General features: G+C 52.5%; 1 protein-coding gene across 1 annotated transcript in view; it reads left to right on the plus strand.

Annotated features, from left to right (window-relative positions):
- The first annotated feature begins 8,908 nt into the window (after positions 1-8,908).
- Positions 8,909-15,031, plus strand: part of CSMD2 (CUB and Sushi multiple domains 2) — a 588,433-nt gene continuing 582,310 nt past the window's right edge. The window contains exon 1 of the mRNA XM_070510384.1: positions 8,909-9,216. Within this exon, the coding sequence (XP_070366485.1) occupies positions 9,024-9,216 (193 nt within the window). The 5' untranslated portion in view covers positions 8,909-9,023. The remainder of the gene's footprint in view (positions 9,217-15,031) is intronic.

The following is a 15,031-nucleotide window of genomic DNA, read 5'->3' on the forward strand; positions in this document are numbered from 1 at the left end:
TTCATCTAATGTATTTCAAACAACCCACCTCTCACCATAAATATAACTTCTTGGCTGTAAAAGAAAATCGAAAGGATTTTTGCCATTTTGCTTTTGAAAACTTTTTGCCTCAAGTCATTTATTTAATTTATGGTCAACTATGATTTCCCACCAATCTTGGGGCCTACCTGGGAAATTTCACACAGTGAGAAAACTCCAACCTACAAATTGTTATTAGATCTAATGAAATTTTTATGACTACTAACTTCAACAGTTAATGAAGTTGACATAATGTTACATTTTGCATTTAATGACTTAGTGATTTCAATGTTGTAGTTTTCTTCTTTGTATTGTGGAGCTAATAAAAACATTTTCAGGCCTCAAACTTTTTGTAGGTCCCTAAAAACCATAGAGACCTGTATTACCATGCTGATGATGCCAAATAGGTCAAACTGCCCGGAGGCGGGCCCATGCACAGGGAGAGTCCAGGTAAATTTCTTGATGGGTAAACCATCAGAATTGGAGGAAGAGGAGGGTGCAGACATGTGTCACAAGAATGGGACTCTCCTGGATGTTGTCCCAGCAACTGAACCCATCCACAGAGCAGCCAGACATTTCCAGGACTTTGAAAAGGACATCAGAGAGTGCAAGAAGCAAAGCTGTGATTCTGTGGCTTCTCTCTCCTGGCAACACCATCAGCAATCCCTGCCATTTCCCAGGGGATTTCATCCTTTATTATTGCCTCCATTCCTTGCCCACATGTGAAGAGATTGTTAACAGCTTGGGCGGTGGCAGTTGACACACTTGGATTTGAATTTCTGCTCTGCTACTTCCTAAAGGGTGGCTTTGCACATGCTTAACCTCTCTGGCATTTCATCATCTGCAAAGAGGTAAAAACAATAGATAGGTTTAGAGGGGGAGAGTTTCAAATAGGGACATGCACACAAAGTTCTCAGCACAGTGCCTGGCTCGTGGTGTACCCTCAGTAAAAGATACCGATTATTGTCATTATTAGCTATTCATGTAAAAAAGGTAGCCTATGACATCTCCATTTAAAGTTAGGGAAAAAGAAGGCCATAGTTGGTGGAGAGAAAGAATATGACTTGGCAGTGGTGGCCCAGTAAGGTAGCAACAAAGTCAGAATACCGTTGGCCTTCAGCTTCCTGCTTTGGCCTTCCTGCCAGATCCCTGTCTTAATAGGTACCTCAAGAATTCCTGGTGAGGCTCAATATGGGATCCCTCTCAACTAGAAGCTTGGTGTTCTGCCCTTCCTTCCATAATTTCCGTGCCAGGATGTTGGTCACCAATATGCATTCGTTTAAGATTTATCTGACTGCTGAGATGATTTGCAGTAGCTTTCAGATTAAAAAGTAAAAATTACAGCATCAAAGAATAAAGCAAGAGCTGACTCCATCTAAAGAAAGCAGAAAGAGTTGCTTCTTTCAGGCACCTGAATTGGTCAGAATGCTTGGAGGTAATAAGGTAATAAAAGTGGGTATCCCTATTTGTCAGCTAAAGAAAAAATGGAAACACTTTGGATGGCAGAGTTTTTATTTTCTGACAGCAGAAAATACACATCTTCATCTGCAGAGACAAAATGTTTCCTGGAAATAACCCCAAGTATGAATTTATCATGAGTCCTTGTATAAAGGACATGAGTGACATAGTGGGCAATATATTCAATTCTGTTTTCATAAAGACAGAAATGCCATTAAGTTGGTCAGTTTCTCACATCAGGGTTCTCTGAAGACAGAGAGCATAACATTAAATCATAACTCAGAGAAGGCATTTCTTTAAGGAACTCAGATAATGAAGTCTAGGAAAGACACCTTTGGGTCCATTCCACAAACATTACTGAGCATCTACTCAAGCATCCATCCATCTGTCCATCCATCCATTCTGCAGAGATCTACTGAGTGCCCACCATGTACCAGGCATTCTGAATGGCACTGGTGAAGACTGCTTGTAAGAGCTGAGCCTGGACTGGATTTTGAAGGACAAATAGGAGATGGCCAGACACAGAAGGAGGAGGAGAACATTCCAAGGAGAGGCAGCAGCATGCACAAAGGCCCAGAGAGAAAGGAGAGAGAAAGCGGGAGCACAAGTGCCTCTGAATGGCTGGAGCATGGGGCTGGGGCATGTGGAAACAGGAGGCTAGAGGGGCAGGTAGGGGCAGGTAACGGAGGCTTTTGTAGAGAGGGTCTAGCAGAAAGCTGGGATTTCACCCTGTGGGCCATGGCAAAACATCCTGGGAAGGCAGGAGAGCTGTGAAATCAGGTTAGTGTTTTAAAAGATAACTGATGGCGGGGCTGGCCCCGTGGCCGAGTGGTTAAGTTTGCGCGCTCCGCTGCAGGCGGCCCAGTGTTTCGTCGGTTCGAATCCTGGGCGCGGACATGGCACTGCTCATCAAACCACGCTGAGGCAGCGTCCCACATGCCACAACTAGAAGGACCCACAATGAAGAATATACAACTATGTACCAGGGGGCTTTGGGGAGAAAAAGGAAAAAGATAAAATCTTTAAAAAAAAAAAAAAAGATAACTGATGGCAAAGAGGAAGACACGCTGAATGGGGCCAGAGCAGAGCTGGGCACCTGTTATGTGGCTGTTTTTGTCAGAAACTGGAAAAAGAGACAATGGGGGCCCTGGCTAGGACATGGGAGATGTTAAGGAGGCAGAATTTAGAGGACTTGGGGATTGCCTGGATGTAGGGGCTGAGGAAGAGGCTCAGAACCAGGTGGATGTGGAAACCATTTCCTTAGATGGAGGACTGAGCAGAGAGGCAGGTTGAGGTGAAGGTTTAGAAGCGGGCGAGTTCAGTGGTGAGCAGGCTGGGGCAGAGGGTCCTGTGAGACATCCAAGAGGAGAGAATGTCAGACATGGTCCAGGCACTAGGGACTCAGGAGACACTTCAGCAGAAGGATTCTGCCATAAGGAGCTCCCAGTCCACTAGGGGAGACAAATGAGAAAGCCATCAATTATAGAGAGACCGGGGAGTCACAGAAGAGAACTATATTGCCCCTCCCGCCCTTCCTCTCCACTCCGGACTGCTGCAGATTCTTCACAGTGTCTCCCTCCCTGCATTTGTCCACACTGCTTTCTTCCCGGAAAGTGCCACTTCTCACCTGCCCCTCTCCCCAGGCTGAGCTAGGAGCCCTTCTCATTTCCATAACACCCTGTATTTCTCCCAGAGTTATTAATTATGCTTTGCTGTTTAACTCTCTTCTCAATAAACTTTGAACCCCCTGAGGGCAGGGATCACTGTAATGTTGCCTCCTTTTCGTATATGTTTCCTCGGCACCTAGCACAGAGCCTGGCATGCAGATTAATGTTTGTGGCATGAACAAATGAATGAATGAGTGAGGAGTGAGCAAATGACTGCACAGGATACTACAGAAAAATACGGAGGGGTGTATATGGGTATTGCTGGCTGCTGTAACACATCCCGATATTTCAGTGACTTGATGTAGTTAAAGGTCAGTTCTCATATTACAGTCCAATGCAGGCGTCCCTGGTTGGTGGGTGACTTTCCTCCACATGGTGGTTTGGGATCCAGGCTTCTTCCATCTCATGGCTCTGCCATCCCCTAGGGACCCAAATGCTCTGTATCTAGCCAACAGATGGAGGAGTAAGAGGGGGAGGATTTTATGGGATAAACCTTAAAATGACACACACCACTTACATTCCTTTGGCTAGAACTTTGTCTTAGGACTGCACCCAACTGCAAAGGGGACTGGAAAATGCAGTCCTGCCTGGGTAGCCCCTTCTCAGTGATAATTCAGCACTACTGACATTTTTGGCCGAATATTTCTTTGGGGTGAAGAGGAGCTTCCCTGGGCATTGTAGGATGTTTAGCAGCGTCCCTGGCCTCTACCCTGTATGCCAGCAGCACCCTCCAGTTGTGACAACCAAAAATGTCTGCAGACATTGCCAAGTGTTCTGCGGTGGGGGTGCACGACCACCCCTGGTTGAGAACCATTGTTCTATGCTATGGGAAGGGAAGCATACATTTTTGATGTCCAGCTAGCTGCCCATGCTGCAAGGGGCATCTAACCCAGCAGAGGGGAGGTAGGGGGTGGGCTGGTAGGAAAGGCTATCTGGGGGAGGTGACACTTGAGCTGAGTGATGATTGGGAATCATTTACTCCACACAGATGAGAGAGAGAATGGTATTGCAGTCAGAGGAAAGAGCCTGAGTAAGGTCATGGAGGCCTGATGGCATAGCTGATTGGAGGAACGTCAAGGAGAGATGATAGCCCCCTCCTGCAGATGGTAGCCTCTGAGAAGCAGAGGGAAAATGTGACCTCTTTTGCCATGGATGCGAGCTCTGTCCCTTTCCTTGTTTCACAAATGGAGAGTTTCCTGCAAGATGTCAGAATTCAGTGGCCCCAGCATTCGGTAGCACTGGAGGTATGGCCCAGACTGTGGGCCCTTCGCACTTCTCCCTCCTGGCTGTGGAGGTGCATAGCCTCACCGAAGTTTGTTCTGGGCTTTTTCTTCCTGAACTCCTTCTGTCACTTTTTCCTTGGGAAGCAGATCACTGTCATCTCTACAGTGACAGCCTCACCCTTGGGAAATACTAGCTTCTGTCTGATCATGCTCCTGATTTTAAAATTTCTGCCCTCCACTCAGACCACAGGCTTGTCCTCTGAGCCTTCGTGTTTGCTCTGTAGCTCCTCTCTGTAGTCCTGCTTGCCCCTCAGCCTCCATGTCTGCCCTCATTACTAGAGCATCCCATTTACTCTCTTACTCTTTCCATCTCTCTCTCTCTCTCTCTCTCTCTCTCTCTCTCTCTCTCTCTCTCTCTCTCTCTCTCTCGTGGTGTTAGAAGGCTCTTTTATTTTCTTCTTGGGTCAGAATGAAAATTTCAGTGTATCAGTCTACAGTCCTTACTTGAATCAGGCTGAGTCCTCCAGAGCATCAGGCGTTGTTTTCTTCCTAAAACGAACTCTGATCTTACCTGGATATTAGGCTTATCTTGGCGAGTCACTATACTGCAGTGGGCTTTTTTGCAACGTGGTATTGTGGAGAGACCTTGACCCATGGCTGCCTATTGTTCCTGGGAGAATGAAGAGGGCAGGCAAGGAGGGAGCCAGTTCTGGGGAGACACACTCTCCTAGGCTAGAGGGGAGAGGGCAGTTAGCATCTCTTGGCTTCTCCCCTCTCCCTGGCCCTGCGATTGTTCCCAGGGCCCCCATCTCTGCCTTTGCCCACATCACTTCCAGCTCAGATTATGGCAGTAACTTCCCACGCTGTCTCTCTTTTGCCTGCCCCTTCCCTTCCTGTCTGTTTCCACAGAGAAGTCAGAATACATGCCAGGCCAGGCCTTGTGGCTTGGCTTCTCTTTCCTAGAAATGAAAATCTACCTGTCTGGTGTCAGAGCTGTCCACTTTTCTGGACCATCCCCTGTTAAAGCAGTCACGCTATACTCAGCCTTACCAGGTGTCTCTTCAAATACATATTCTGACTGTCATGCATTTGCTCTTTCCTTCCTCCACCTGAAAAGTCCTCCCCTCCTGTTACGGGTTGGGTTGCGTTCCCCCAAAATTCACAGGTTGAAGGTCTAACCCTGAGTGCCTCAGAATGTGATTATATTTGAAGACAGGGTTTAAAGAAGTACTCAAGTTAAAATGAGATTAGGGTGGGCCTTAATCTCATATGACTAGTGTCCTTATAAGAAGAGGAAATTTGGACACACACAGGTACAGAGGGGAGAGGGGAGACAGGGTGAAGACGTAGGGAGAAGATGGCCATCTATAAGTCAAGGAGAATGGACACCTTGATCTCGGACTTCCAGCCTCCAGGACTGTGAGGCGGTAAGCTTCTGGTGTTTAAGCCACACAGTGTGTGGTACTTTGTTATGGCAGCAGCCCTAGCAAACTAGCCTCCTGTTTCCCACTGCCTGAGATGAGAACCCAAACTCCTCACCATGCCCCAGGAGACCCGGCATGATCTGGCTCTGGCCAGTCCCCTCTCTCACCTCCTGGGTGTCTCCTGTCAATCACCTTGATCCAGCCCCATCCTCCTTCTCCTGGTCCCCCTCCCTTCCTTTTCAAGGCCAGCCCATGCTCTCCATACCAAACGCCCTTTCCCCAACTCTTTGCATGGCTGTCTTGCTTAATTTTCCCTCTCGTCTTCAAGGTCACCACCTCAGAAAGGCCTTCCCAGACCACCTATTTAAGGTATGCCCCAGAATTCCTTCTCATAGTACCATAAACTTTTCCTTAATAGCATCCTTAATTATTAACTTTATATATATATGTGTGTGTTTATTTATCACTTGCCTTCTTCAAGGCAGGACTGTTCACTTGGGTGTGTATTCATTATCTACCACAGGGTCCGGCACGTAATGATGCTCCATACATATTTGTTGAGTAAATCAATCTTCACCTTATCAACATCTCCATCCAGCCCTCAGGGTCTGGCCAAAATCCTACTTCTCTCCTTAAATTAGCCTTCCAATCACCTGAGTCCAAGGAAAGCTTACTGTCTTCATATGTCTCTGTAACATGCCCCTTCTGTCAGTGATTACCACGGCCTGTATGGGTTGTCCGGGGGTTTCTGTCTCTGCCCCACATCCTCCCGAGCTGGACCACACATTTTACACCTCTGCATTGCCCACAGTACAGGCTGGCACAGGGCCCAGTGCCCAGGAGGCCTCAGTAAATGCATGTAGACTCCAATAGATCAGAGAGGTGCACGAATGGTGGGAGAAGTGATTAACTGGGCCAGTTACAGGGATAAAACGGGTGCCCTGCCGTCTACAGTCCCCAGGGAGAAGGATGACAAATGTTCCTTTTGCCAGGCGGGTTTCGGGGTAAACATCAGCTGCTGTTGCCGCCACAGAGCAAAGTTTTGGGGCTGAGAGCGGATGGGTGAAGTCCACTGGCCTGGAGTCCCAGAATTACAGAGCAGCCCACACTCTCTTCTGCTCAGCTGTGGGCTGCAGGGGAGGGCTGGGCATCTCTGCCAGCTCTTTTCTCTGGAGGAGAACCCCACCCTGCAGGAGAGGGGGAAGGCCCCACCAACTGTTCCCCTAAGGCCACTACCCACTTCTGGCTCAGCCAGTCCCTCTCTCCTCTCCAGCGCTGGTGGGAAGGCCGGGGCTAGGCCAGTCTTGGCTGGCTGAGCCCTCTCTTTTGGGGGCTGGGCCTGGACAATGGGAAGAGACAAACCCCCTCCCCACGCTGCCCCAGAGACATAAAGCAGGCCTTTCACTGTGAAGTTCTGGCTGCTTCGGTCGGTTCTTGGCACCCAGCGAAGCAGCTTGGGGAGGGGCAAGGAACCAAGTGTGTTGGGGGTGGGGATGGGGCCGGCGATGGTGAGGAAGCTCGCTGCCTCGGGCCACCGGGCTGGCTCCCCAGCTGTGGGATGAGCTCATGCAGGGAAACCGGAACAACCTGGGGTGGGGGAGGGAGACGGGCATCAAGGAGGCTGAGAGATCGTGGCTCCGGGCGCAAGTTTTTCGTGGGGAGCAAGGACAAGCATCCACTCCTCTGGCCCTGCCTGCCACCTTCCCCACCCCGGATCAGCAACCCCATAGCCTATTCCACACTCTCTCCCGAAATTCCCAGGCTCCGCCGGACCGCAGGCCACTGCCCCCTGGGTTCGCAGATGCCAGAGCTCCGGCTTGGCCAAACCCCCTAAAAGCCCGGAGCGCAGCCTCTCCTAGATGCCTCTGGCAAAGGGGGTGGGGTGCTCACCGGCTAGTGCTTTTCCGCTGGGCGCGCCAGCGGGAGCCTCCTCCCCCAGCCTTGCCCCTCCCCGTCCCCTCTGGCCTCCCCCCTACAGCGTCTCTTCCCTTCGCCCAGAGTTTGGCGTAGACAGCAAAGGAGCTATCGTGACTGACGGAGAAGCCTAGAGGAGACGAGACAGAGACGGCGACGGAGTGGGGGTGGGGGATGGGGTGGGGACCGATGCTGAGCTCTTGGGGCCTGGCGGCGGCGGCGACGACCGGGGAGAGCTGGGGAGCTGCGCACGCCATTGGGAAAAACTCGCCTGGTGTGGGGCCATGGCTGGGAGGGGGAGCATAAGAGTGAGAAGAAGCAGGGCCCGGTTATTTAATTTTGAGGGTAAATTGTACAAGTAACTCTTGCACCGTCCTTCCACTAACCTCACCTGCCCCCTCCTCCAGCCCCCCAGCCCCCCAGCGCACACAAGCTCCCTCCATCCTGAGATTTTATTTTAGGGTAGGGGTAAGACACTACGGAGCCAAATGAGCGGGTCCCCCCGCCCCACTCGCCTTCCAATTCTTAACCCTGGGTCTACGCACACACACCCTTCTCCTGGGATGGGGTAGGAGGATATTGCGAATGGGGCTCCGAAGCATCGCCCCAGGCCCCAAATTGCGAGTTCAAAGCCACCACTCAGGATCAGCTCGTAAAAGCCGTGACCTGGGGAACTGCGCCCTTCTTTGATTACCTTTTCCCAGACTGTATTCCAATTTCCAAACGTGGAAGAGGCGTGTGTGTGTGTGTGTGTGTATGTGTGTGTGTGTGCGCGCGCGCGCCTATGTGTGAGTGCGTGTGTCTGTATCACTGTGTGTGTGCCGCGTGTGTGTATGGAAGGTGTATTAATGGGTGATCTTATAAATGGAAATGAGAGAACTGAACTTAAAAGAAACTGGTCAATTGTAAAACAAACAGGAATAAACAACCCTTTAGATGTAATTTGTGGTTTCTCTGGAGGTAGAGGTGGCGCTGAAGAGGAACCCCCACCCCCCAATATTTTTTCCTTTGCTGCGCCTCCACCCCCAGCATTTGGAGCGGCGGAGAAGCGGCTCCGGAGTGATTAATCCGGGGATAATTCACCCCCCCCCCCCGCCCCCCGGCGCGAACCCCGCGAAGCGGGATTGGAGCGAGTCATTTCCGAGAGCGCAGCGCGCCTCTCCCCGGCCGGGCGGACACTTGGTTCATTCCAGCCGCAGAAGCTCAGGGCTCCCGCGGACCGGGATTTTTTCCGAGCAGAAAGAAGCGCCAGAGCTCTCCTGACCTCCTTTCTCCTAGGCGGCGAGCGGAGCCTCTCCCTCGGCGCTGCCGGCCGCGCCATGCCGCGCTCGCGGAGACGGGAGCAGGGGCGCTGCGGCTGCCCCGCGGGGAGGGCTCGCGGCGAAGCCGGGATTTCGGCGCTCGTGCCTGGCGCGGGGAGCCGCTGGGGCCGCCTGCTGCCGCCGCCAACGCCGCCACCGCTGCTGCTGCTGCTGCTGGGCTGGGGGCTGCTCAGCGCCTCAGCCGCCGCGGGTAAGTCCGGCCGCGCCGGGGAGCCGGCGGCCGCCGCGCGCCCCACCCGAGCCCCGAGCCCACCCATCTCCAACCCGGTTCCTGTCCCTTCCCCCCTCTCCCCCTCGTAACCTTCTATTCCTCCCAAGCGCCCACCCTCCAGCTCATCCTCGCCTCTGTCTGCCCCCATCCTCCTCCACCCTCCACCGTGTCCTCACCTCTACCCTCACCCTCTTTGCTAACCCCAACCCCAGCCGCAACTTGGCCGGATCCGGCCGGTGTAGGGGCCTGGGAGACAGACACCCGCGGGGCACACGGACCATGGCTTCAGTTTCTCCAGCCTCTCAGCCCCCAAGGTGCCAGGCTTTTCCCCGATAAACTTTCCTGGAGCCCTCCCCGGCAGCCCGATTCTGGTTGGCACGCCCGTGCCGGAGGAATGGCGCGCCCCTTCCTCATTTCCGCGTCTGCAGGGTCTGCCCTTCCCTGCCCCCGCCCATTTTCTCCGGAATGAAGCCCGCGTCCCCGCCAGAGCCGCCAGGAGACTGCGGCCACCACCCCCCTCCCCAAGTGTCCCCCTCCCTTGGCACTCTGGATTAGCAGAGGCTCAGGTGGGCGCGCGCCCAGGGCGGGGGTCCGGAGCACGCTTTGCGGGAGGACTCAGGTGGGGGCTAGAGGGTGCTGAGAGACTGGGAGGCGGGGGCGGGGGTTGTGCTGGGGGACGGGGGAGGGAGTGTCGCCGCCAGGCTCCGCGCCGCCACATTCTCCTCGGTTCCCACTCCGCGCCAAAGTGCCCTTTCCCGCGCCCTGCTGCAGCCAAACGCCGGGGCTGCGGCAGCGGCGGCGCGGGCGGCGGGACCTGCTCCCGGCGACCGAGTCGGGGAGGGGGGCAGACCTGGTGGGTGCGGCGAGTCCTGGAACTTCGCGAGCGTCTGGCTGCAGCTTGAGGACCCGGAAAGGCATGCGGACTTTCGAGACAACCCCGTCCCCAGTGGAGACCACTGGCCTCGACTAGTGCCTTCCCACTTTATCCCCTGCACCCCTCTGAGGCTCGGTCTAACCACAGCCTAGAAAGTTCCTTGTTCCCCGGGTGGGGACGGGTCCAAGGGGCGACGCCTGGGGCCGCATTTTCATTTAGCTCGGAGACTGACATCCACTGGGGAAGAAAACCCGTAACACCTGCTGCCCAGGCCTTGACTCAGAGCACCTCCGGCCTGGAGCCCTGCTGGGTTTTTCTGGTTTGTTAAACCGCCGATTGAACCTCCTAAGGCTTGGCCTCGGCCACCCCAACATCTTAGTTCTCCCTCCTTGCAGAGTGCGCCCCTTCCCTGGGGAGCTCTTCGGCCCACCCTGGGCTCCAGCATTTTGTGCGCCCGTCCCGGCAGACCGTGTGGCTAGCTCTTTAGCCGGGAATGTTAGGGTTGCTGGTCAGGGAGGGCGCCCCAGGCTCGCCCCAGCTCTCCCATCCCTACTTGACCGGACTTTCTCGGGTTCTCCTAAGAGTCATGGCCGCCGACACCCAGAGAGGGGCGCCCGAGGTGCACGGGCGTAGGAGCTCCGGCCTCGCGCACACCCACACCCACTGCGTGGCTGCACTGTTCACAACGACGCCGCTGGTCACCCAGACTTGCCACATGGGCGGTGAGGGGACCGTTGGTACTGGCTGTCAGGCCTCTGCGACGTTGGCCCAGGTGTGGTCCCTGTTCTGGCTTAGCGGACCTGAGATTGCCCCTGATGTGATGGAACTGTTTCTCTGGCTAGATTTCTCCCTGCCTCCTGGGCATATCATGCCCCTGGGGAAAGAAAAAGGCCGGTTCCCCGAGCTTGCACGCTGCTCCGTGGTGCTGGAGTGCTGCCTCCCGGAGAGCCATGGGCTTGCAGCTCTTGGGTCAGTAGAGAAGGGGTGGTGGAGAATGGCTTGGAGGGAGAGTGCTTGCTCTCTGGCAGGCCGCTCTGGCTTTCAATGCTTCCAATGCATTTCTTTTAAAACCTTTCCCGCATTTAGATGTGCTGTTTGGCCTTGCAAGCAGTGGAGGTTTGTAAATGGACTCCGTGACAGATGAGCCGAGGATCTGGCACATTAGAAGGGGAAGCACATTCATTTTGTGTTCTCTTCACGCTGTTGACTTTAAAAGACGCTCAGGACTGAATCGGCTCCCTTCCTTGGCCCAGTGATGACTGGATACAATGAATAGGAGGATTTGAAAAGGGGGTGTGTCCTCCCCCGCCTTTACCTTCCACCCTGAACCCCTTGCATCTGTGCCCTGCCTCACATCCCTGCCCCCAGCCTCCTTAGACACTTCCCATCAGTTACCTCCTCTCCCTCCTTTAGCAATCGCTCTCCCTGTTTGTATGTTTCTCCTTGGCCTAAAGAGAGCTTCATCTTTAACATAAAACAAGCTTAACCAGACTTCTTGGCCCGATTGACCTTTTAGCTACCATCTTGTCTCTCTTCCTCTTTTACAAGTCAACTTTCTTCTAAGGGTCTTCCACGCACTTTCTCTGCTATCGTTCACTCCCTGCATCCCGGCTTCTGTCCCCAGGACTAGAACTCTCTAGGAAAGATCCCTGATGAGCACCCTCATTACCACATCCATCCTTCTTTCTCTTCCTTTACCACTCTGTGACTGTGAACATTTTGGGGTACTTCTTTTAAAATTTCTCTTCCTTGGGCCTCTGGGACACTGTGCTTTGCTGATTTTTCTCCTGTCTCTTGGCTGCTCCTTCCCAGTCTCTAATATGTTCTCCTCCTATAAGTATGGTTTCTTGCAGTGTCCGCTCCTTGTGCTTTTCCTCATTTCCTTTCACCACTTCCTGCGTGAGCTCATCCAGGCCCATCCCTTCCACTACTACACTCTGAAGCTTCCAGACAGATCTTTCCTGCCAAGACGTTTCTCCTGGTATGTGTCTGTTGGCTTCCTAGCCCATGGAAACTCTGGGTCTAGACAGCCCATATTTCCGGCTGGCTCTTGGGCATCTTCACCTGCATGTTTCCATTCCAAAGCAAACTCATTAGTTCCTCTCCTGAGCTCCAGGGTTCCCTCTGTAGGCTGGTGGTACCTGCAGGCTCCCAGTTAACCAGCCCAGAAATCTTAGTATCATCCCCAACTCCTTCCTTATCAGCTGACCATCAAGTTCTGTCAGTTTCATACTCTCAGTTGTTCTCAAATTTAGCTACTTTTCTCTGGATTCAGAAGCTCTGAGCATTGAAAAGTTTATAATGCCTCCCATCCCTTTAACCAGTAACTTTAATTCAAAATAAATCAAGATTGAACTATAAGAGTAAAGAATTCTGACACAGTCCTGATTTTTCCCATGCGAACCACTCCATTGCTTTACAAAAAATCAAATACCAAATTATTTTTTAAAAATTTTCCTTGCTTTGCTTGTGTCCTAAGTGCTTGCTTTCAGTAGGCCTCTTGCAAACGGGAGCACCAACCATACCCGGAGGTCGATTCCAGTACTAATTGAATTGTATTCAACATAGTTATTTATCTGCCTCGCCTAGTGAGCTGTGAGCTTCCTGAAGGCTGGGAGCCGCTTTGTTTCTCTTGGTATCCCCGGCACCCAGCTCAGGACCTGGCATAGAATTGGTGCGTGATAGATGGTTGTTAAATCAGCAGATGATTTAAAAAATTTTTTTCCTGGACATTTTTCTAGGGACTGATAAGGCTAAATCAAGAGTTTTAGGAGTCGAGAAAACCAGCTGGTTGGCAGAGGTAACAAGATGACAAAGACACCTGGTCCCCATTTACTTTCCCCTCTGGAACTCAATGTCAGATTTAAGTCAGACAGCTTCTTAGGACCAATGCAACAGCAAGCCCTTAGCATACATCTTCCCTCCCTGCCTTCCCCAAAGGAAAGGCACCAATGTGTGGATTTGAATTTCCATTTGCAATTGAGCTGTAGGTTTTTGGTTTTAAAAGAATAAGCTGACCACAGCAGACAGGGTTGACCATATCCTGGGCTGGTGAGTGTGTGGCTTTGCTGAAGGTGAGGCTAGAATCAGGGGCAAGGGGACTGGAGAACCTGATTGCAGCGTCCTGGACACTGCAAGGTTTGAGTTTGTCCAGAAGAGTCCAGCAGGTGGCTTTGGCAGCATCACCTTGACTCATGTGTCTGACCCGCCTCTGTTTTCATCATCCTGGTCATGCCAGCAGGATTAAGGGAACCTGATTGCTCAGCAATCAGCCAGATGTTCCTCGTTGGAGAACAAGCTAATCTGACCTCTTCAAAAGGGACAAGTCATTCCTGTGCAGTGGGAAGGACTCGAAATCAGAGATGCAACAGGCCCAGCACAAACTTCCCTCATCCAGTGTGCCCATTAAGTGGAGGCTGGGGCTGAACAGGAGCACTGAGGACAAACGATTCAGTCAGGAAGTCTGTGTGCCCTCACTGTGTCCTCCCTACCCACTGTGCTCAGAAAGCTGTCTGGGCACCTAGGGGAGTACTACTAATCGCTGGTGTCCACTGAGTCCTCACCATGTGCTGGCGCCGTCCCAGGCACTTGCCGGTATTAACTCAATCCAACAGCCACCTGCTGAGGCCAGCAGTGTTATGATCCCCATTTTATACGTGAAGAAATAGGTTCAGAGAGGACACATCACTTATCCACACTAGTCAGTGACCAAGCTGGGGATTGAACGCAGATCTACCTGACTCCAAATGCCTTATTCGTAACAACACTGCTATCCAGCTTCTAAGGGGACCCAGCTGGGGCTCCGCCCCGGGAATCCTTCTGCCCGGGCTGCCTGCCTCCACCCTGCTCTTCTCACCAGGCTGCCCCCATCATTTATGCTGTGCTGCTTTTGGCACTTGAGGCCTGGATCGCAAACTTCCAACCCCTCAGGCAGCCACTGTCCATCCATCTCCACCACAAGCTCCTGGAGGGTGACTCCAAAGTCGTGCTTGGTTTGTTTCAAGTCCCAAACACCCATCTCGACTGAACTCTGCTGTGGGCGGTCACAACTGCCCAGGTTCCCCCTGTTGTAAAACTCATCAGGGCATGTTGGAATGTCTTGTGTCATGAAATGATGTCCATCTTTATTCCCTCAAGGTCTGTGACCTCAGGCAAGCAGTGTAGCCCACATCGCAGCACATAGTGGACACTGAATAAACACCTGTTGAGAGGATCAGAGGCAAGTTCTCTGGAACCCAAGGCTCTCTTTCCCTCAGACTTCCCTCTAAGACATTCCCAAGGCAAGGAGCTTGGAGGAGTGGGAATTGGTGAAGGAGTATCCCCAAGGCGGGGGGCAGCCTGGGCCCTTCTGCTTACTCACAGTCATAGCGCTCCGTGACTGAGTGCTGGCTAAGTACTTTATAGACATTACTGTTCAATTCTCACAATAATCCAGTCACTGTTATATTATATTGGAAGAGACTGAGGCTCAGAGATTAAGCAGTTAGAGCAAGGCTATAGAGCAGGTAGATAGAGGAGGCAGGATTGACCCCAGGGCTGCCTGACTCCAGGGCCCATCCTTTTAGTTCTTGGAAAGCATTTGTCACAGGGCAGGCCCACTGTTAGCATCCAATGTGTGTTAGATGCTGCCACTATTACTACTGCTGTCTGCTTGCTTTCTGCACCAGCCTGTTAAAATTATAAGAGAAACCGTTCTAACACTATGCTCCACTATACGCATCAGCAAGTGTTTCCTCTTTGTTCCTCCCACTGAAAGCACATCCCTTAGGACCTGGCCAATTGGCTCAATCCATCAGCCAATGTCAGCACCCTCTTCCTGGAAGGGTGAAGAGGGAGGTCCCTGTAGCGCCCCCTAGAGGTTGGAGAACGCCACTGACACCGCCCTTTTTGGGATTTCGTCCTCGAGAGGGATATGGCCTC

The sequence above is a fragment of the Equus asinus genome, chromosome 5 (genome assembly GCF_041296235.1).
Source record: "Equus asinus isolate D_3611 breed Donkey chromosome 5, EquAss-T2T_v2, whole genome shotgun sequence".
Classification (NCBI taxonomy): domain Eukaryota; kingdom Metazoa; phylum Chordata; class Mammalia; order Perissodactyla; family Equidae; genus Equus; species Equus asinus.